Source organism: Prenolepis imparis, unplaced genomic scaffold (assembly GCF_030444845.1).
Source record: "Prenolepis imparis isolate NDT839.2.m4 unplaced genomic scaffold, iyPreImpa1.0 SCAF_12, whole genome shotgun sequence".
Taxonomy (NCBI): domain Eukaryota; kingdom Metazoa; phylum Arthropoda; class Insecta; order Hymenoptera; family Formicidae; genus Prenolepis; species Prenolepis imparis.
In genome coordinates this window covers 64,354-86,616 of record NW_028141170.1, presented here as the reverse complement: position 1 = coordinate 86,616, position 22,263 = coordinate 64,354, and the positions used below count along the sequence as shown (strand labels likewise).

At 29.8% G+C, this 22,263-nt stretch overlaps 1 protein-coding gene across 3 annotated transcripts; it reads left to right on the top strand.

Annotated features, from left to right (window-relative positions):
- Positions 1 to 315: 315 nt before the first annotated feature.
- Positions 316 to 22,200, top strand: Oatp26f (Organic anion transporting polypeptide 26F). 3 transcript variants are annotated; one of them, XM_083051051.1, is made up of 13 exons: positions 316 to 699; positions 2,076 to 2,128; positions 9,604 to 9,823; positions 11,160 to 11,328; positions 13,313 to 13,451; positions 13,833 to 14,010; positions 14,103 to 14,205; positions 18,147 to 18,268; positions 18,401 to 18,664; positions 20,141 to 20,342; positions 20,447 to 20,597; positions 20,726 to 21,108; positions 21,220 to 22,200. In XM_083051051.1, exons 2-13 carry the CDS (start codon positions 2,084 to 2,086, stop codon positions 21,410 to 21,412), a joined length of 2,169 nt encoding a protein of 722 aa, XP_082907177.1. In that variant the 5' UTR covers positions 316 to 699; positions 2,076 to 2,083; the 3' UTR covers positions 21,413 to 22,200. The 3 variants fall into 3 exon arrangements, with proteins under 3 accessions (XP_082907177.1, XP_082907180.1, XP_082907179.1); XM_083051054.1 differs by lacking the exons at positions 316 to 699; positions 2,076 to 2,128 and adding exons at positions 8,134 to 8,608; positions 9,137 to 9,197; XM_083051053.1 differs by lacking the exons at positions 316 to 699; positions 2,076 to 2,128 and adding an exon at positions 8,134 to 9,197.
- Positions 22,201 to 22,263: the final 63 nt, after the last annotated feature.

Here is a 22,263-nt window from a genome sequence, read left to right as displayed (position 1 = left end):
ACAATTTAAATAAACATATAATATAAATATATACTTAATGTTAAAATAAATTTAAAGATTTGTTACGTAGTAAAATAATTATCAAAATAAAAATTAAAATAAGATGAAAATTATACAATTAAATTAAGATGAAAATAAAGTGCAAATATTTCCTATAATGTTGCAATAAATGCTATATAAAAATTGTTTAAATAAATATATAAGAAGTGTGTGTGTGTGTTGTGTGATTATCACAGAGTTTATATAAAAGTAGAATTTATATATATTTACGTCTTGTCTTATAAATATAAATATAATGTATATACACATAATGTTAATGTATTCAATTGTGGTCACGTGTGAGAGATATACATATCGAAAGTGTGTAGCTATGTATATATACACAGCATAAAAACCCCACTCTCTGAAGCCATGTCATCGCGACTTGAGACTACGTAATGTGTTCAGTCAGTGAGAGTCCAAGGCAGTCGTTTCGAACTCGTGATCTCGCTTGCACAACTGTTTGTAAAATATAATGCAATACGTACAAGTTCCTTGGTTCTTAAAGATAGATATCTGTCGTAATGGATATCACTTGTTATAATAAAATCTATAATAAATCATATGTCGCGCGCATGTATCGTATCAATATATAGAGATTATAAAACTTTATTTTTAATGCATCAGAATCAAGATTCATCTCTAGATATCTTAAAATATGTAAGTATGAGGTTATCTAATGGTAAATAATATAACGACATCGTCAATATTACAAATCTTAATAATTAATATTATAGGAGTAGTGGAAAGTGTTTCACTTGAAAAGGACCACAATCATATGGTCGAAACGTCGTGAAATTTAAATAAATTTATTATTTGCTAGTTTTGGTCGATCATTTCCACTACTCCTATTTTTCTGACTAGCGATCGTTAATAATAATTAAGAATTAATATTATAAATTATAATTTATAACATTATATATTAGAATTAAAATTTAAAATTATATATAAAAAAAAATTATATATTAATTTAACATTATATATTAAAAACACATGCATAAAGTTATGTTAGTATAATATTACTAATTGCTGATATTTATAACAAATTTACAGCAATGTAATATTATAATGTTATATATTATTATGACTAAATATTATATATTATTATGATAATTTTTGTAAGTTTTTGCAAAAATATCATGTCAGACATCGAAAGAGAAAGAGAAGAGTGACTATTTTGCCATATTGTATTTCACGTTATAATCACATCTCATTGTCCTTTTCTTCATAAGCCTATGGTTACATTAATTAATTATATAGCGATGCAAAAGAAACGGACATATGTATATTAATTAACGGAAGCGCCAGTATCCATAGAGAGTCATATAATTAGTATCACTGAATCGGAACCGTTGCGGTATGGCGTGTAACTTACAGTAGTTTTTTCAATGCTTTTAATGATGAACTATTTTCTTAAACTAGTTTATTTTTAAAAGTTTATATATGTATGTTATTATTAGAATTTTTATTATGGAGGCCTTACTTTAATATAGAATTTTAATTTAAAGTTATAACGATGTTAAAAATTGAAAAACTGTGATGATGGTAAATAAACTTCTTTTGAAATTTTTGCTAAATAGATCGATTTTTAATTAAGAAAGAAATCCTTGTTATAAATCATAATGTGCAAGAAATAGATTCTTTGTATATAATTTTACATTTATAAATGATAAGATGTTGTTTCAAAAATCAGACTACAAATGGTTTATAGGAATATATATAAACAATGGTATAATTGTCATTTTTAACATGACAATGTTTGTAATATATTTTAATCATATCTTATTATTATACACACACACATATATATATATATATGTATTTCAAAGACATATGTATATACCAAGTATATTATAAGCACTATATCATTTATAACATATATATAGTCTCTCGTAAATATATTCGAGGATAAATAATAATAACGCTACTTGATGAGTCATTAATAAGAAATATAATTATCTCTCCTTTCCCTCTACAAATTATAATAATTATACTAAATAAATATTAATAATTTATATAATTATTATATTGTACAGATTACAACATGGCTGGATTAAACAATCTAGGCTACGATGACATCGAGCCAATGGTAAGTTGAAAATATATATTAAATAATAATTATACACGATAAATATTTCATATATTCAAAAGGTTTTAATATTGAGATATATTAGTGTGATAGATAATGAAATGCGCTTTTATGTTTTAAATTTTAAAGAAGATAAAATATGATAGAGATAAAAATAAAGTTTATATTTAATAATTAAAATTTTATTTTAAACAAAATTGTAATTTATAAAACTTATTTATATTAAAGAATGGATAGTTTTATCAATAATATGAAGTAATAAAAGACATTATAGCATAGGTAAAAATTAACAAAAGTGGATCCAGCTTTAACGCCTTTGACTTTGACATATATGCAGGTCATATGATTCTGAGTAATTTCCAAAAAGTTGTAGTCGTTATTTATTAAAAAATTATTAATAAATAATACAAATAAAATATTTACAATTTAATATTAAAAATAATTACCAGTTAAATATTCTCTTTTACGTTTTTAAAGAATCTATTTTTTTTTTATTTTAAATTGTCATAGCTCCATGAATATCGAGAATTTGATCTACGTTACACAAATTTACTCAAAACGATAAGAATTGAATCTTAAAGCGTTGATAAATTACGTAAATTATTTTCTTCAATAAATCATTATTAAATTAAAAAATACACACATCGTTACTCTCGCTTGAAAAGCTCTATCCTTTGTTTTGCAAACTTAAACTTTAATCTCATGGACGATAAGCCAAGGGGGTTTACCATCGCTCGCGTGTGTATCGTTTCGTGTGATATTCTTGAAAGAATAAACAACTACTACATAACCCAGCGCATTTTACCTGTCCCAGCAATGCTTGCGTTCGTGAAAATTTGCATCCGCGCACTTCGAAAATTTGCATGAATATATATAATGCGAAGCTGCCGGCAGATTCGAGATATTGTAGCGCTCCTCTTCAGATAAATTCAAAGATATGACTTAAATTATTACTGTTGTATTTTTTATTTTTATGCTTTTACAAAAGCGCTTAACAGATCTAAAAAGTTAATAGCAATTTTGATCACGACCTTGATACCAACTTTAGCTTTAATTCGATCGTTGCATTTGTTGAAAATTTTCAATAAATTAATTGTTTTTATTTTTCTTTAAAACAAAAATTGTCGAGTTGCATGTATTTTTGCAGAAATGAAACAATTTCTGTTAAATCTGTATTCGTATATGTCGTAGAATATTGTTCGTTTTTCATAGCTATGGATTGATTGGCTTTGGGATAGCTAAATAATTTCGTTGGTTCTGGTTTTTGCGATTAATGCCTCCGGACTTGTCTGACTGAATGGTTAATTTCAAAAATAAATCTAGGATGAATTTATACAAAAGACGTATTTATTTATTTAGAATTTTGTGTTAATGCGATAGTTGAAAATAACAACTAAAATATAGCAAAGTGTACCTTATCTCGTCTCTCTTTTGATTCAAAAGTCCGATGCTCTTGAATAGGACAAGCTGAAGGGAAAACTTGGCCTTTCGTTCCTATTGTAATGTTTTTTTTTTTTATAACATTGCTTGTACGAACGAGACAGTTTTGTGTTAGCTTAAAAAATCCAGAAAAGCGGATCGAGTATGATTACGCCGTAATTATGAGAAGTAGTGTCGCGCGTCATGATGAAGATGTCGAAGAGAAAAATAATGATGAAAAAAGGAGGCCGCGCGGAGCGGAAATCGCGGCATACTCTTGCATTGTCTCAATTAATGGGTGTACTCGAAAGCTCGAAGAATTGTGAAAAAATAGAGAAGCAGTGAGAGAGAGAGAGAGAGAGGGGGGGGGGAGACATACTGCTATGATGTAATTCTATTGAACAGTTAATCGATTTATATGTATAGATAATACATAGAAACAATTCTTCTTCCTATTCAATATAGATTTTCTTTGCTTTTCATATTTATCGCTTTTAATAATTTTTCCGAAATAGCGAATTTATATAATATACAATAGCATATTTATACAACAAATGGTTATTTATCAAGCAAAATTGCATATACTATAACTTATACTTACTTTTATGCTGTAATATCGCATTATTGTATTTCGTTATAAATACTAGCGTAATTGTGTAATTTGTTATAAATACCACTACTTTGTTATAAATAATAATATTTGTAAAAATATTATTATATAATATATACAATTATTTTAAATGTATGCTGCGTTACCAAAGGATTTTTGATTACACACACATATGCACTTAGTGTAGTATATAAAATAAATATTTCACAGAAAAGAAAATAAGTAAGATCAAAAACACCATGTTACATTGTTTCTTAATTATTCGAAACCATGTGAAAAAGATATATTCGCATTTGTAGCAATATTGCACGTCAATATCGAAAAATATGTAAGGACAAGCAGGAAACGAACGACTAAATAATTGGCATCTGCTTCACGAAATGCCTGTTTGCCGACTAAGTACCATTTAATTTACATTAACAAGCTGTTTGATATATTTACTTTGCATACATCCATATAAATCGAGTTATATTTCTGAATATGTATATAGTTGTTATAGGAACGCACTAATCACAAGTACTGTAAATGCTATCCGACGAAAGTTATTCTCCGGTTGGATAAATAATTTTTCCACTAACTTTTTATCTCTCGCATGCTCTCTAAAAATGCAAGCCATATTTAACTACATTATATAATTACATTATTCATTATTATAGATTTATTATTCCATTATCATAATAGGTTATTTTTTCAAAAATTTTACACATTATATATTTATCTACCTACTCGATTAGTACATAAATCAATAGTAAATATGTAAAATTTCGCGTGGTTTGTTTATGCATCATATTCACATTTCTAATTACGAAGTACGTAAACGGAGGAAATACAAATGGCAAACAGTGCTATTTTTATGTTGTAAACAGTCTACTGGCTCTCTTATTTGCTGAGAAATCTTCACAAAAATTGGGAGAACGTGTCGACATAAAAGAATATACGAATATACGAATATCCTACATGATGGGGAGATGTGTATGTACAAAGCTCTTTTGAGACTCTCGTTTTCACTTTGAACGAGAAAAGACTGAAAAGGAACACTACAAAAGTATATTTTATTATACGCGAGCATCGCTATGTTTGTTACTTTTTTCGATCAGCAAATAACTATTGCATGACTAGAAAATACATTTTACATACTACATTATAACTACATAAGTATAAAGAGCTTTTATTTGATCGATAAAAAAATCGATTATACATCGTGACTAATGTCAGTTATTATATAATAATGGATACAAAGGAATGATTAAAGACCAATCATTTTTTAATTTTTAGTCAATGTATAAGCTCTGCTACGTGATTCGCATTGATATAGAGAGATTAAAGAGTACAATGTGCGCATTAAGAAGCGCAACAAAAGATTTTTTCGCACGTGTGAAAGCAACAGGACGTGTAACTTTTGTTGCAATGCGACAAGATTTCATATACATATGTATATCTATGTAATATCAGAATTGATGAAGGTTAGTTCGAAGTACATCAGTTCGAATTTACTTCTTTCTTACTTTTTCGATTTATGTTTATTTGTTGCAATAAAAATTACTTTGCGCTTTATTAAAATAAATAAAAAAATTATTAAAAGCTTTTTTTTAATCTCCCTCCATATAATTCGCCTGAGCTCGCCTACGCCCTCGAGCATCGACACGAGCCGTTGTTTGTCTACTGTCATTGGCGCCGCGATATACATTCTACATGAATGCTCAAAAGATTCATGCAAATTTATTTTAATATTTATTTTGCTCAACAAAGATTGCACATTTGTCATTGGATGATTTTTCAAGTATATATGAATTGAAAAATTAGTTTTATTTTAACTGCGTTAAGAGGTTTTAAAACTCTGTAAGTTATATTTAAAGAACAAAAAATAAAAATGAAGCGTTTGGCATAATACATACATTTTGAAAAAAAAACTCGACGCCTATGGGATAAAACGATCGCGTAAGAGACGACGTCCGTTCGCTCGTCTTTTCATCGAGCAAACCCATACCCGTACACGGCAGTCTCTCTCTGCAAGCGGAAGCCATGAATCTTTATTAAATCCACGAAAATGTCGAAGCGGTCGCGTGGCTCGTGAAACGTGTGCCGCTCTCTCTCTCTCTCTCTCTATGGTCCCTAAAAAAATATTTATTCCTCCCTTGCTCCTCTTTTTCGTACAATATACGCAATCCTGATTTACTTTTTTGGCTATTTACATTGTGTAACGCGCCACTCAGCATATATACATATATGTATGTACATATGTATTATGCGTCATAATGCAACTTTTTTTATTTTCTGTGACGCGCTGCTCTCACCGAATGAATAATCATGAAAATTGTTTGCAAAGCAAAAATGGATGTATGATATTTAATTTGTTATGATAAATAACCGCCTCCATTCGGCGGAGATATATTTTTCATTCTAATATTTATATAATTTCTGATTGAGAATTGTACTTGTGCATATATATAATTCTGTCAAGTATTGTATACGTGTTGCGTGTTGTATACATGTTGTCTCTTCAGTTATATTATTTTACGATTGTTTTCTACTTTAGCAATCACAAAATATAATATAAAATAATAGAATGTAAAAATTTATCAATATATTTTTATATCAATATATGCATTTATATCGATATATTTTTATATCCAATACGTACAGAGTTGTACGAGATGCATCGCTCGATGATCTGTATTTTCTGCCTGTCTCTTTAAAAAGTGATATTATCAGTGATTTATTTCTGATCTTTTTGCCTCTACGCGTGCTGGCGTTATTACCATCATAAATTCAGGCATGTCCACGATGTATTTGATATGTCTGACCTGACTTGACCTATTCGCTTGTCTTCCAATTTTCATCTTCTCCACGCATTTTAGAAATTCTAAAATTTTCACGAAAATAATGAAACTTTTCTAGTTAATATCGTTCATTTCTTTCTATACTTATTTTTCACAGATTTATCGTTTGATGAATTATACCGTTTCTTCCATATATGTATATATAATGCTGCATTTATGTATAATTCTATTTCATTACTGTTTTTCTATATCTAATGTAATATCTAATCTCTTATTTTTTATTTGTTCACATCGATTGCTCTCTCTCTCTCTCTCTCTAGCTAATTAACTCTGGATAATATTCTGGCAGTCATTAAATGGCTCCGGTAGATAGAAAATTTCTGTAGTAAAGACACACACACACACACATCTCTCTCTCACTTTGATTTTATAAAAATTTAAATAACTACATAAGATTTCGACAAGCAGTTTCAACTAATTCTACTAATTTAACAATGTTATAATATCCATCAAACTGGTTAAATCAAGTGAGTGAACGTGTAAAGTATATCGCGCGCTAATTTTATGCTTTATCTATTCCTTGCAATAATATTTATAATAATAACACCATTCTATAAAAAATGTGTCATTTATTCTCAAAACTGATAACGAGTGTTCGTTAATAATTAATGGCTGAAACGTCGTGAAGTCGCGCGCGCGCGCGCGATCTTGTGAATATATGTATACATCAAACGTTTATTAGACGGCTTTGTATAAGAAACTTTACCTTATTATGTGAGGTGCATAAATTCTTGCAAAAGTTAATAAACTTGATCGCATTTAAATGACGGGTGGAATCGGGTGGCTCGTTCGTCTTAACTGTGAAGCAACAGCTAGTAGGGATGGTTTATGGTTAGTCGAAGAAGAGTAGGAAGAAGAATCTAGAGTCTAGGTGGAAGATATAATGATAGAAGAGAGAAAGAGGCAGTAGAGAAAATGTGTGTGTGTGTGTGTGTGTGTGTGTGTGTGTGTGTGTGTGTGTGTGTGTGTGTGTGTGAGGGGCGAGAGAGAGAGTAGAGAAAATGTGTGTGTGGGGCCGGGGGGGGAAGGGGAGAGAGCGAGAGAGTGAGGAGGGGAAGAGAAACGGAAGGAGAAAGGGTATGTCTACATCTATAGTATAAGAGCGTCGGTGGTGATATCAGTGGTAGTGGTGTATGTACACACCGCGTTTAAGCTCACTGGGAAAACTGTAGAAGCGCGAACGTGAGAGCTTGAAGCGCGGGTGCGGACTTCAGTCGCGTGCGACATACGCTCCCGGTTGCCACGGTCCGTAATGTTCGCGTCGACTGCAATTCGATTTAATTGAAAATAAATGATGTAAAGATGAATGTTACCAATGTAACGTGCAAAATTGATTTATCGTATTTCGAGTTATTAATATTTTCGAATTTTTCTTGATTAAACGGATTATTTTCGTAATTAATTTGTACAATACGAACACAATTTGAGTTGTAATCGGGACTTGGTGAATCGGGACGATAAACCAAAGACGCAGTATGTTGCAACAATAAAACACGGCGTGAGTGATATATGCAAGAATTGTAGCGATAATGCGCAATGAGAACGTTACGCGTCTTTCGATTTTGCATTGCATCGAAATTAACGAGATCAATGAGATGGAGAATAATTCTGGTATAATTTGATGGATTATTTACGTTTTATTAGTGCGTCTCTGTAGAACAAAAAAAATTAAGCATTTCACGTAGATAACAAATTATTATCGAAAGAGAGAAAAAACGAAAAAAAGTGCAAGATAAAAAATGAAAGTAAGAGAGCTATGCGGACAATAATCGTGTGTATGAAGGAAAAGCAAACGAATCTTTTTTAGCTTTAAAAAGTTTGAAATAGTGCGATAAATATTTCGTATTGCTTTTTGCATTTTCAACGATAAAGTTTTTGTATTTTTAATGATAAAGTTTGTATCAAAAGAAGTGTTTCTTATTCGTGTCGACTTTTTTAACAAAAATAAATCACAAAAGTCATAATTTTTGATTGATTAAATGAAAATAATCTGTTTGACAGTTTGTTTTAAATTATAGATATTAATAAAATATTTTTGCTATACACACTAATAAATATTTATTAAATTTTCGTATATATAAAATCAATTATTGCTAAAAGTTCAAACAGTGATTAGTGAAAATTACATGAAATATATAGATTTTTGTTGCACGTCTTGGAGAAATTGTCAATAATTATGAGGGATAAATTTAGATTCAACGTGAGTATTATTTATGTATTTTATAATTACAATTCTTGTTTTCCATGGATTTGTTATCATTGAACAAAAAAAAATTTTAATAAATATAAATTTTAAGATTTAGTTTGTAATCATCAATATGTAGAATAAAATGCGCGCAGACGACTCGAGATCGCGTAGAGATTGTAGCATATTTTCTCTTCTTCTACTTATGTTCGAGTCAATCATATCATTTCGCGCGCACTGTGAATTCACTCTGAATTCAGTGCTACCACTTTGCTACTTTATCATTATATTTATTCCGCATCATTTCTGCATTTTATAAAAGCTTTATAAGGCTTTCGAAGAAAATGTCACATACACATTACCAATAAACCGCAAAGTTATTTATGTAATAAAAATAAATTCTCATTGATGTAATTTATAGTCTGGAGTTCCGGATATGCACGAGACTCTTTCTAGTTTTCCGGAACAGTTTGGAGATGGCCCGAGGAAAGCAGAAATAAAGTCAGAAATTCTGAAGGAGCCTGATAGGATCATGGATAATCTAAAATGCGGTTGGTTCTGGTTCAGACCAATTTATTTGCAGAAATTTCGCACCGCAAAATGGGCGCTTTTCTGGTTATGTTGGGCCGGGGCTATGCAGGGTATGTATTATTATAGTTTGATGACTTTTCATCTATACAAATTGCTTAATATGAATTTTACTGCAAAAATTTATCAACGGCTCTCTCTCTCTCTCTCTCTCTCTCTCTCTCTCTTTCTTGCATTATATATAAATAAAGATAATAATAGTATTATAAAAGCACTTGTCAGTATTTTTTAATTCATTTCTTTGATTTTATTATTAGCGTGTAAAACGTTAATTTTCTTTCTATATCTATCTAGATATCTACCATCCAAGATTTTTATTCTTCAAGGTTTTCGTCTCAAACACAAATTATTAAGGAAATAAAAAAATTGCATTTTTGTCGACATAATTCCTTAATAGCGACGCGATATGTTGTAATACTAGTGTTGACCAACGCGCTAATAGCCGCATATGTTTGATTGTAATTTCAGAGTTTTCTCATACACGCTATTGAAGATAGGTGTAAAAAGTAAATAACTAGGTAACAAAAAATTGAATTTATTTTATTAATATCAAAATAACGTGTTTACACAAGTACCTAATATAAAAATAATATATATGCATATTAATGAAAGGAAAGAAAAAAATTGCGTTAACAAATCCATCAATCACTGACAATGAGCAACATATAATTACAGACAATTTTCCAATATAAAGAATTATTATTGTTATTGTTGTTATTATTATTTTCATTCCTTTTTTTTTACTCTCCCTGCTTTTAGGGGTGTTGAAGAGACTGGACGGGACACTGCCAAGTCCAGTTTCGCTTTCATGTAGTGTTTAGAAATGTTTTTGTTAATATTGCAAATTTTTAGTATGATGACTCTTTGTGCTTCTTCGTGGTTATATATAGGTTATTATTATTATTATTATTATTATTAATATGTATTTTGTTATAAAATTTCTGTAAAAATTATTATTGTGTAAAAAAAATATTAAAATATTGTGTGTTGTAAAATTTTGTTGTGAATGTAAAATTTTTAATAGGCTAAGTGTTTTTGCCAAAGCATGATTCTCTTTGGACTTACACAGTATGTCTATTAAATGCATTCTAAGAGAGCTGTTCATTCAGTGTTTCTAATATAAGAGCTAAAAAATAATGTAATTATTATAATATTAGCAAGTTTGTAATATTATATACTTTTTATTGTAAATATTTGTGATATTATATACAATAATTTAAAATGTTTATATCAAAACGTTTTATATAATTAAGATTTTTCAGCAAAAGTAGTCTTTAATTAAAAATAAATGATGAGCTTCGAGTAGTGAATATTGCAAAGTTGATTCTGCATTGCAGACATTGCAAATGAACCATTAATGTGTTTTTTAATATACTTTCATTATTTTAGGAATGGTCGTGAATGGATTTGTAAACGTTGTCATAACGACGATAGAGAGAAGATTTGGATTAAAATCGTCGGAGACCGGATTGATAGCGGGTGGATATGATATCGCTAGCTTCCTTCTTCTCGTACCAGTAAGCTATCTTGGTGGCCGTGCAAGAGCATCGAAACCAAGGTACGCACGCATATATATCGCCACAACATCTTGTCTTATGCATTAATATTAATACCGATATCTCGCTTCTGTACGATGTGATTCTCATAAATATTAATCTTAATGTTAGTTTGTCTGATATTATCGGCGCGTTAATCTCCATTTAGTTTCTTGTCATAACGACGTCTTCGAACTTTCGCACTCGTACAACCGACAATCGATAGTTATATGAAAATCTTAAACTTTGACGGTATTATCGCATATTCGACGATAATAGACTTTTTATCAAATTTTCTGCTTAATTAAAAATAATAATATAGAAAATAATAAAGAAATGATACAAAAAATATAAAACTTATACATATATTTTGTTTTTTAATCTCAAGCTAAAATTAGAATAAAATTTTATACCTATAGATATTTACTAAAATTATTATATTATTAAACTGTATTTATTTATAAAAATTAATTTTTTCTTATTTACTTAACAATTTTAAAATTTTTCTTTTTATCTTTTAGATTTAGTTCTTTTATATTTTATTAAAGAGCACGCGTTGCACACCTTTTAATATTGAAATTTTTAATGCAAGACATTTTTTGTAAAACATAATATAGGGGAAACATCAATAAATTTACTTATATCTTTTAAATTAATACTTGAAAATAAATATTATATATATTATAAATATTATATAGATTATATGTACAATCGTGGTATATATATATCGTGGTTTACAAAATATCTAATCTAATTTTTTAATCGCAAGAAAAGTAATAAAGAAAGAAAAGATAAAGAAAGACAAAAGTAAGCAGATTTCAAAATTTACAAATATACAGTATTTTCTAAGTACAAAAAATTGAAGGAGATATTCCTTGATTTTTATTTTATGAGAAAAGCATATAAACATATATGTCTATATATAAACGACTATATATACAACTATAAACAGATGTCATAAACTGCTTCGTTTTCAAAATACAAAATGTCAAAGTTATGAAAAAAAATATAAAATTTTGAAAATCTCGAAAATATTTAAAGATATTTTATTCAAATTTGGTACAAACGTACATGTGTGTGTGTGATATTAAGAACCATTTTCCAGTACGGATAAAACATTTATACATCCAGCAGGGCCGTACGTATGGATAAAATCAAGTTTTTTTAATGAAAAAGGTACGCTACCGTTTTTATCAAATTTAATAATTTTTTTTTTATCCCGAACTAAATCTCTATAAAAGTTGCCTCCTTTTTTGAAACGATGAATTGTTTTTGAATTAAGGTAAATAATTGTAATTATATAAACTGTAAAAACTGGAATTTTAAAACTGATAATTATGTATATTAATAAGCCATCTGCTTTATTTTGTTTGGTATTTCGAAGATTCAAAATTTAGTATACCTAGTCTATTTCCACTTCACTTGTATATTTTTTATATTTTTTTCACAATTTTGACCTCTTGTATTTTTAAAAGCAATTTAGAGCATATATTTATGGGACCTTTCTTCATAAAAGAAGCCAAGGAATATGTTCTTCAATTTTTTGTACTTATTTAGAAAACACCCTGTATATAGAAGAACGTATAGTTATTATCAAGAAGATATTCATTGATGACTCATTGATTTAGATTAATTGTAATTTACTAAAAACAAATCACAAAAACTTTCAAATTTTTCAAGGATTCAATACAAATTGACAAATAAATGGACAATAAATTATAGGTTTTTGATAAGTAAAATAATTAAACAGAATAAGTTAATTCTGATAAATTATAGCATTTAATTACTAAGAAATAAAAAAAATGTTTTAAAAGATTTATGTTGACTTTAATATCTTTTCTCTTTACATATACATGTATACTTTCTTTATACGTATATACATTCTTTATGCAGCAATGCGACTTTTTAATTTTATGATTCAACCTTAAATATAGTACTAATCTCGTGTTAACACAAGTTTTTAATTTATTAGTTTGAACCAGATGTGTGTTCTGAAATGTCGTATAGGTATATCGGCGTAGGGATTCTAGTCTTAGGTATAGGAAGCCTGCTATTTGCATCTCCGCATTATCTTGCTGGACCATACAGAGGAGGTCAGCAAACAGAAAACGTATGCCAAAGTGTTACTAATACGTCGAGTCATTCGGTAAGTATTTGAGTATTATATGTAGATTTGAGTATTATACATTTAATTTAATCACATTACACACAGCACGTATCTAAATTCTTTATTTACATATCCAATTCAATTATTATAGTGATAAGTTATATAATCGAGAAGAGATTAATATACTCTTTAATAATAAACGTTTATATATATATACACGGAATATATATTAAATTCTCATTAAATTTTAAACCAAATTTTCATCATACGATAATAAACACAATGCATAATTAAAGCGTGCGTAACTGATCAAAACTTGTTTGTAATTTCGTGCTTTTCTCGATTTCCACTTCTATTCATGTAGTTTGCCTACTAGTGTGAACCGACGACGCCAGATTTATCATTATTTCGGCCACTCAGATATCTTGCACGGATCAATCTACCATTCAAGCGGAGCTAGAGCCTTACAGTGGCGTGTACTTAACCATATTTCTGGTAGCTCAGCTGTTACATGGTGCTGGCGCGGCACCTTTTTATACACTCGGGGTGACATATTTAGACGAAAATGTTTCAAAAAAGATGTCTTCAGTATATATAGGTAAGATACGATCTAACGCATATATTTCAATATTATATAATTATATTTTTTCTATTGATGAATTTCAACATGCAAATAAAATATATTGTCAGGTATTTATTATACTATGGCCATAATAGGACCTGCATTAGGTTACGTTATCGGTGGTGAACTTTTGAAAATTTACACGGATTTTCTTATGATAGATTCTACGACGTAAGTATTTTAATATTTAGATAGACAAGTAGAGATGTGTGTGTGTGTGTGTGTGGACATTGTTATCTATTTTTTCTTTAAAAATAAATTAGATTTATATTTAGAAGGGAGGAAATTATCAGATGAGAAGAGAAAAAAGTAAATATTCTATATTATTTGTAAACGGTCATTGAACAAAGATAGAAAAAAAACGTAACAATGTGCCGTCGGAATTCGTCTCTTCTCATTGTCATGCTATAAACGTATTTTCTATTTTTTTCTGCTAATACGCGAGAACACACGTTTAATCGTGCGTCAGCGCGGCAACTTTATTAAATTCTCGCGAGGATTTATTGGATGTTTGCACCAGTCTGTCTGACGGCACATACAGTAGCACATGTATATATATATGGCCGTATATACGGACATGATTACACATGTGTTGACATGCAGTTTTGAACAGAATAACTCACTGATCCGATGTTATGCAAATGCGTATATTCATCATTTTGTAACTAGTGTATTCGAGGGACTTACATATATATGTAATGGTCTCTCTCACTCGTAGAAACTTTGATGGTGAAATACTCTCACAATCAGTAATAAAGCATTTGATTAAATAATGTGAGTAAAATAATAAAATTCAATATGTCAATCAATTGCCTTGATTGCCTGATTAGCTGATCCAAGAATAAACCAAACAATGTAACATTCTGGCTTCGATTATATTGTCATGTATTTGATATTTTAAAAAATTTATAATTTTATTTAAATTTGATATTTTATTTGATATTTTTTATTTGAATAAGAAATATGAAAAACGCGAAGACACATGCTTAACGCATTGATGTTGTTAAAAATATTCCGCAAGATCATTAGAGCGTATAATGGGCCGAGATTATAATAGCGCGTGTAACTTCACTGCGATATATAATATATATCCCAGAAAATGTCAAGCGGTAAACTCCAATAATTGACGATGACGCCGATGTTACTCTTCAAAACTGTCGGTTCATCCCCCGGTACTTAGGATACAATCAAGTTCCATTTGTTTACGCGTCTCCCCGTGGATTCTCCCCTACTATCCATACCCCTTCATCAGTTGTTGAGTCACTCTACTGGGCGAGAATCAAATTAATCGTTACCAAAGCAACGATTTTTATACATGTATGTACATTATATATATATACTATTAATATTGTATATATATGTGTATGTATGTATGTATATGTATATTTCCAGTTTGCTAGCAAATTAAATTCCGACATCTCGATTTCTCGAAGATGATTTTAGAAGAATTCGTCGTTGTTTTTTAAGTATAGATTAATGTTCAGAAAAAATATCGGCTATTTTATATTTTATTTATTTATATTTTCAAAGCTAAATTACTGTTTTAGAACTTGATCAAACATTTTATGCCACTTATATGTAGAATATAATGAAAGAAATATAATAAAAGTAAATCGTGCGCGCAGCTTTATATACACTCGTCAACAAAATTAACGCATATGTATTTTAAGTCAAAATTTCGCATAATTTCAAATAAGCATAACTCCGCTAAAAATGATCGGATTTGAAAAATTTTTTTTTCACTGTCAAGCTTGAAGTCTCTACTTTAAAAACCATTCGTCAGATTTTTAATTTATCCTCCTCCCCCGTATACGCTACTGCTTCAAAAGTAAGGACGTGTTTTGTCTCTAAAAAATTGCGTACTTTGACGCACTCCACGGGGTAAAATAAATTTTTTTCGCAAATCTTATCATAACTATCGTAAAATATGGACTTTTTACTACAAATTTAAAAAAAAAGCAAAGTTCGTACGATTTTTTTTCGCGGAGTTATTACATATGAAAGTTACCCATACATTTTTTCCATTTAATGACTCCAAACCCTCTCTGCTGTGTGTGTGTGTGTGTGTGTGTATGTGTGTATGTGTGCGTGCGTGCGTGCGTGCGTATGCGTGCGTGCGTATGGTTAGGAGAGGAAAATGTAGGAATGTTCTCATTCGAAATTGTGTGTTCCCGCCTCGTCTTCAGATTACTTCTTCTATACGTTCACACATATTAATGCATGCTCTAATTGTTGTTTAAGGAATTTGAGCCCAAATTTACACGCACGCACGCACGCGTGGGCGCATACACACACACACACACACACACATACACACACATACACACACACACTATGCGCCAAATCCAACCAGCAACCTTGTGGTGCGTGTCGGGTAATACTAATGCTGGCGGTAAATGGAAAAAATGTATGGGTAACTTTCATATGTAATAACTCCGCGAAAAAAAATCATACGAACTTTGCTTTTTTTTTAAATTTGTAGTAAAAACCACATTTTACGATAGTTATGATAAGATTTGCGAAAAAAATTTATTTTACCCCGTGGAGTGCGTCAAAGTACGCAATTTTTTAGAGACAAAACACGTCCTTACTTTTGAAGCAGTAGCGTACGGGGGAGGAGGATAAATTAAAAATCTGACGAATGGTTTTTAAAGTAGAGACTTCAAGCTTGACAGTGAAAAAAAAATTTTTCAAATCCGATCATTTTTAGCGGAGTTATGTTTATTTGAAATTATGCGAAATTTTGACTTAAAATACATATGCGTTAATTTTGTTGACGAGTGTATTATATACGCATAAAATGGCATTTTTATGGTTGCAATCATCCTTTCTCTTTTACAAGAAATGCCAGAAAAAAAACGCAAAAATAAGGCGAAAATGCGCGTAGGACATTGCCCTTCTATACTGTTGCTCGTGAAAGTCGTTATATGTTGTGCTGCGTTTAATTTCGCAGGTAAATGAAAAGTTTTATCGGAGAAACAGCTACAGATGCAGAGTTATAGCCTTAAGCTGACGAGGAAGTGAACGTAGACTCCTCTACATATATTTTTCCCAGTTTTCCGCTTTCTCACTCTCGAGTTTCCTTCTATGATAAGTTTCATTGTAATTGTATTATTCGTGTACGACTTCTCTTCTAGCAAAGGAATCGAGCGTTATATAAATTGTTCTAGCTTTTCAAACTGGTTATCGATTCTGTTCCAGATCTATATGGAAGTATACATTTGTAAATTCTCAATTTTGTATGCTTTTTTTTCTCACCATATATTTGTTAGGAAAACAGCATACAATATATAAATATGATACATTTTACGATTAGGAAATACATTTGTAAAAATTTGATAACGTTCATACAATATATAACAGCATCATACAAATAAACTTTCTATTTCATAAAATCTTTCACATTGTGAAAAAAAAGAACTTGAATGGATATGTCTTTTTAGCAGATAAAAATTATTATCTTTTTCCTTAGAAGAAAAATATTTTTCACTATTTTCGTTATGATCAATCGATAATCAAGTATACATTGAAATCTTGTTCGGACCTATCGTCATCGTTACTCATCGATTTTTGACAAAACTGACAGAATTTTGTTCAGATGATTATGCCATCAAAGTACCACGCAAAAAGAACTTACAGTTACCTAAATTTCGTACTAGCAATTAGTAGACAAAGTGATATAAGCCAGTCAATGATTTGTAAATGCGCATAATTAAAGTATTAAATCATTGCCAGATGAAAAATTAGATTATGATACGTAAATATATTTACAACATAATGTTTTAAATGTACACTTCTTTCTTTCTCTCTTTTTTGTAAATTATTTCCTTTTTTTAATTATAGAAAAGTTGCTCAGATATTTTTGTTTGATTCATTAATCAAGATAAAAAATCGGAAGAACTAATTATCAGTAATCTAGTTTCTATCCCTTTCTTGCATATTTATATCCATTGCTCTTATAAGAATAACACTTAAAATAGAAAATCCATTATTATAAAATTCACATATATGTAAATAAAAGAATGGGTTTTAAACTTATATGTCTGAAAACAAAATTTTCTAATCGATTACAAGATTTTGAATCTATTGCATTTTGAAATCTTAAATTTTAGAATTGGACTAACTCCTGATAGTAATGTCTGGATTGGTGCATGGTGGATTGGATTTTTGGTTGCAGCTGTTATTTGCTTCATCATCGCGGTACCTGTTTTGGCATTTCCAGCAGTTTTACCCGGTATAATTATTCCTATGTTTTTTTAGATATAATAATGATGAAATTAATTTTGATAAAATATCGGTAAAATCTAATATTTACAATATAATTAAATTTTATATAAATATATAAAAAAATTGTTGATTCGAGTAGGATCAGAGGAGTTAGCTAAGGATAAGGTGTCAGAGGCACACGAGAAATCAACCCGATCTCCCACTATGGAAACGGGAAAAGTATTTTCCAAAATACGAGAGCTGCCACGTGCTCTAACCGAGTTGCTTGGAAATCCGGCATTTTTTATGCTAAATTTAGCAGGTGCCAGTGAAGGATTGCTAATCGCTGGATTTGCTGCCTTCCTGCCAAAATTAATTGAAAATCAATTCAGTGTCAATGCCAGTTCGGCTGCATTGCTAATGGGTGAGAATAATGCACAATTAAATTAGATAATAACAAAAAGATTGGCAAAGCCAGATGCAATTTTCAGTACATGTATAAATGATTTATATAAAATAAAAATCATTGTTTAAACATTTTGGTTACAACTTTTAAATTTTCTTCAATATTAATAAATAACACGTATAAATTTAATTCAGCAAAAAGTTATAACACAGTAAAGAAGAGCATTCTTTATATAAGAAAGTCAAGAAATAAAGTAATTAAAGTTCAAATTATATCCACCATAATGTGTTCTTCCAAAAACATACAGTAAAGAGTGTGATCGTTAACTGCATCCACATAATGTGATGGAGAAAACTGCGTGGATGTGAAGGTATAGTGAAAAATTCATAAACTTAACATTTACTCGTTGATAATGCAAATCTGAAATACACATGAATTATAAAATATGCAAAATACACGGGGAATGAAATTGGGCGACACGCGGATAAATTGCAGAAATGTAGAAAAAAATTTTATTATCTGGTTTTTTCAGTTGCTGAAAGATAATAAAGCGCAAGTTCAAAATACAACGTCAAGAGATTGAGTAAAAAATAATATAAATAGCGGTAAATTTAAACTGTAAAACTGTAAAATTGTCGATGACAAAAAGATAGTAAAAGTTGAGGAATTCTGTGTCGTTCTATAAATTAAGGCTGCTATTTTTATGTTTTAACGTAGATAATTTTCAAAATCTACCTTCTTGTGTAATAAGATTCTTCGTCCAAAATTTGTATGTTCACATTTATATAGTCTTCTCTATGCAATAATTCATAATTGCAATCTTCTCGATGCTGTACATTTTTGGAAAAATGCCCTAGAAGAAACTAGGACTCTAATTATTTTATTTTTTGACTTTCTCGAAGAATGCTTCTCTGCTGTACAGTACTTCCTGCTGAATTAATCTTGTACATTATTAAAGAAAGTCCAAACCGGTTGTAATTAAAATGTATAAACCCTATTTTAAATAATATTTTTTGTATGATTCTTATTAATATATATGCATTAACAACTGCTGGCATTTTTCTTTCTAATCTGACTTATATATCTATACATAGAGGCTTCGTTTAGATTAACATTATTTTATACAACTTAATAAATAAATAAATAAATAAATAAATAAATAAATAAATAAATAAATAATTTATACTAAGCCAGCATAAATATAATCTTTATGTATGCGCGTATAGTGTCTTGTGAAATTATTTGTATAAAATTTTGAAGATGCGTGACATGATAAAGAAAATAAAATCAAAGAAAATAACGCACATAAATTAAGCAAATCAAAATTTGATATATATCAAGAAATAAAATGTTAATTATTGAATAATGATGAAACAATGTTTCTCTCTCTCTCTCTCTCTCTCTCTCTCTCTCTCTCTCTCTCTCTCTCTCTCTCTCTCTCTCTCTCTCTCTCTCTCTCTCTCTCTCTCTCTCTTTCTCTCTTGTTTTTTTCAGGATTAGTAACTGTACCGGCAGGAGGTGGCGGTACTTTTCTCGGTGGTTATTTGATAAAACGTTTTAATTTATCCTGTTCTGGCATTTTAAAATTTTGTCTGTTGGCCACGGCTGTCTGTATCGCTTTTACATTATGCTTTGCTCTAAACTGTCCGAACATAAATTTCGCCGGATTAACCGTTCCTTATCAAAATATCACAAGGTTTGTACAATTGATAGATTTATCTAATAACTATATGAATTGATAGATTATGAACGTGGTTCATTCGATTGCATTTCTTGTACAAATTGTGATATCTTTTACAGAAAAATTTCATTATCTTTAGAGAACATTTGCAATAATGGCTGCGGATGTTCCAGATTACAATTTGATCCTATATGCGGCGTAGATGGTATCACATATTATTCACCCTGCCACGCTGGATGTTATCGTGAAACATCGATAAACGATGTTAAAGTTAGTGTCCAATTTTATCTTCCTGTATTATAATATACATATATATTTCGCGCGCGAATATGGCTATATCTTACAAAACAAATTATCTTGAAAAACACACAAGTTTTATGACGTTTAGTTTTTTATAGATATACACGGATTGTAGTTGCATACATTCACCCGCAATGAATTTAACAACCGAAGATAGTGGCGACATTGTTCATTATCAAGCTATCAATACTACTTGTGGAAGCACATGCTCGTACCTATGGTTGTTTATCGTTTTGGCATTTTGCAACATGTTCATGACATTTCTATGTACAATGCCAGCACTCTCGTCTACATTGCGAGTCGTGCGAGACGATCAGAAATCATTTGCTTTAGGCATACAATGGATCAAAGTTCGGATTTTGGGAACAATACCAGCACCCATGGTATTTGGCGCTCTCATAGATGATACTTGCATTTTATGGAACGAAACCTGCGATGGTAGAGGAGCATGTCTCGTATATGACAATTATTATATGAGCAGGTAAGCGCTTACGTGATGCTCACACGGCGTAGCTCGTATGTAAGATTTATATGTGTCAGTCCCCTATAGATTCAAATTCGATTTGTGTGCTTAAACACACATATTTTTCAGATACATGCTTGCTCTAGCATTTATTGGAAAAGCAGCTTCGCTTCTTTTCTTTTTCTTAGCATGGTGGACATATATCCCACCAGGAAGTAAAGGCATCGATCAGAATTTGCGGCAGCAAACTAATACAGCTACTTTAACGCTAAGCGACGATACATCTCAAGAAGTTCAAATAGTACCAACCACAATAGCATAAATTTGAATTGCTTTGTTTCTTAGAAAATTATTCTCTTAGAGCTACTACTGCTTTATAGAAATGGTAGAAATAATTACAATTTATTACATGGATAAACAAATGTTTTAACATATATCTTTTTGTAGTAAGACAACTCTGAGACATGAGATGATTTCACAACGAATGTCATTGACAAATACATGAGTTGATATTAAGATGGAATAAATGTTTATATGATAGAATTTGATAAAACACACACACGAAAACGCGTGGAAGTATGGAAACGCTTCTTTATACGTGTTAAAAATATAACAAATTTTTGATAATCCTATATTTAAGGTTTGGAAGTCAATCGAAGGATATTAAAATGGATCCTGATTATTGTGATAAAGATTTTACAAAAAAACCAAAGCTTTTACATCCTTCTAAACAAATTATACCGTGCTGCTTATAAAAGCATAGACCAATTTGTGCAATTTTTTTTTAAATGAAAACTTCCGAGCCTTATTTATAATGTAAATTTTTATAAACTTAATGTTTACAAATTGTCAATTAAAAATTAGTTAGCCCAATATTTCCTATATAATGATAAGTATTGATAGTACTCTGTATTTAAAACGAGAAACACAATTTATATATAACTTTTGTGGAAATGTTTCCGCCAATATATCAATACTTTGATGGTTATTTTATAATATCATCGATTTGATATAAAATTTTTTACTGTTTATTTTTGTTAAATGGAAGAAATATCAATATGCCTAGACTATTTATACATGTCATGAATAAAAAACTAGTGAGATATATTACACAGATTATTTTTTTATACGAAATTAGACTTTTTTAAAAATTATTAAAAAGGACAGAGATAT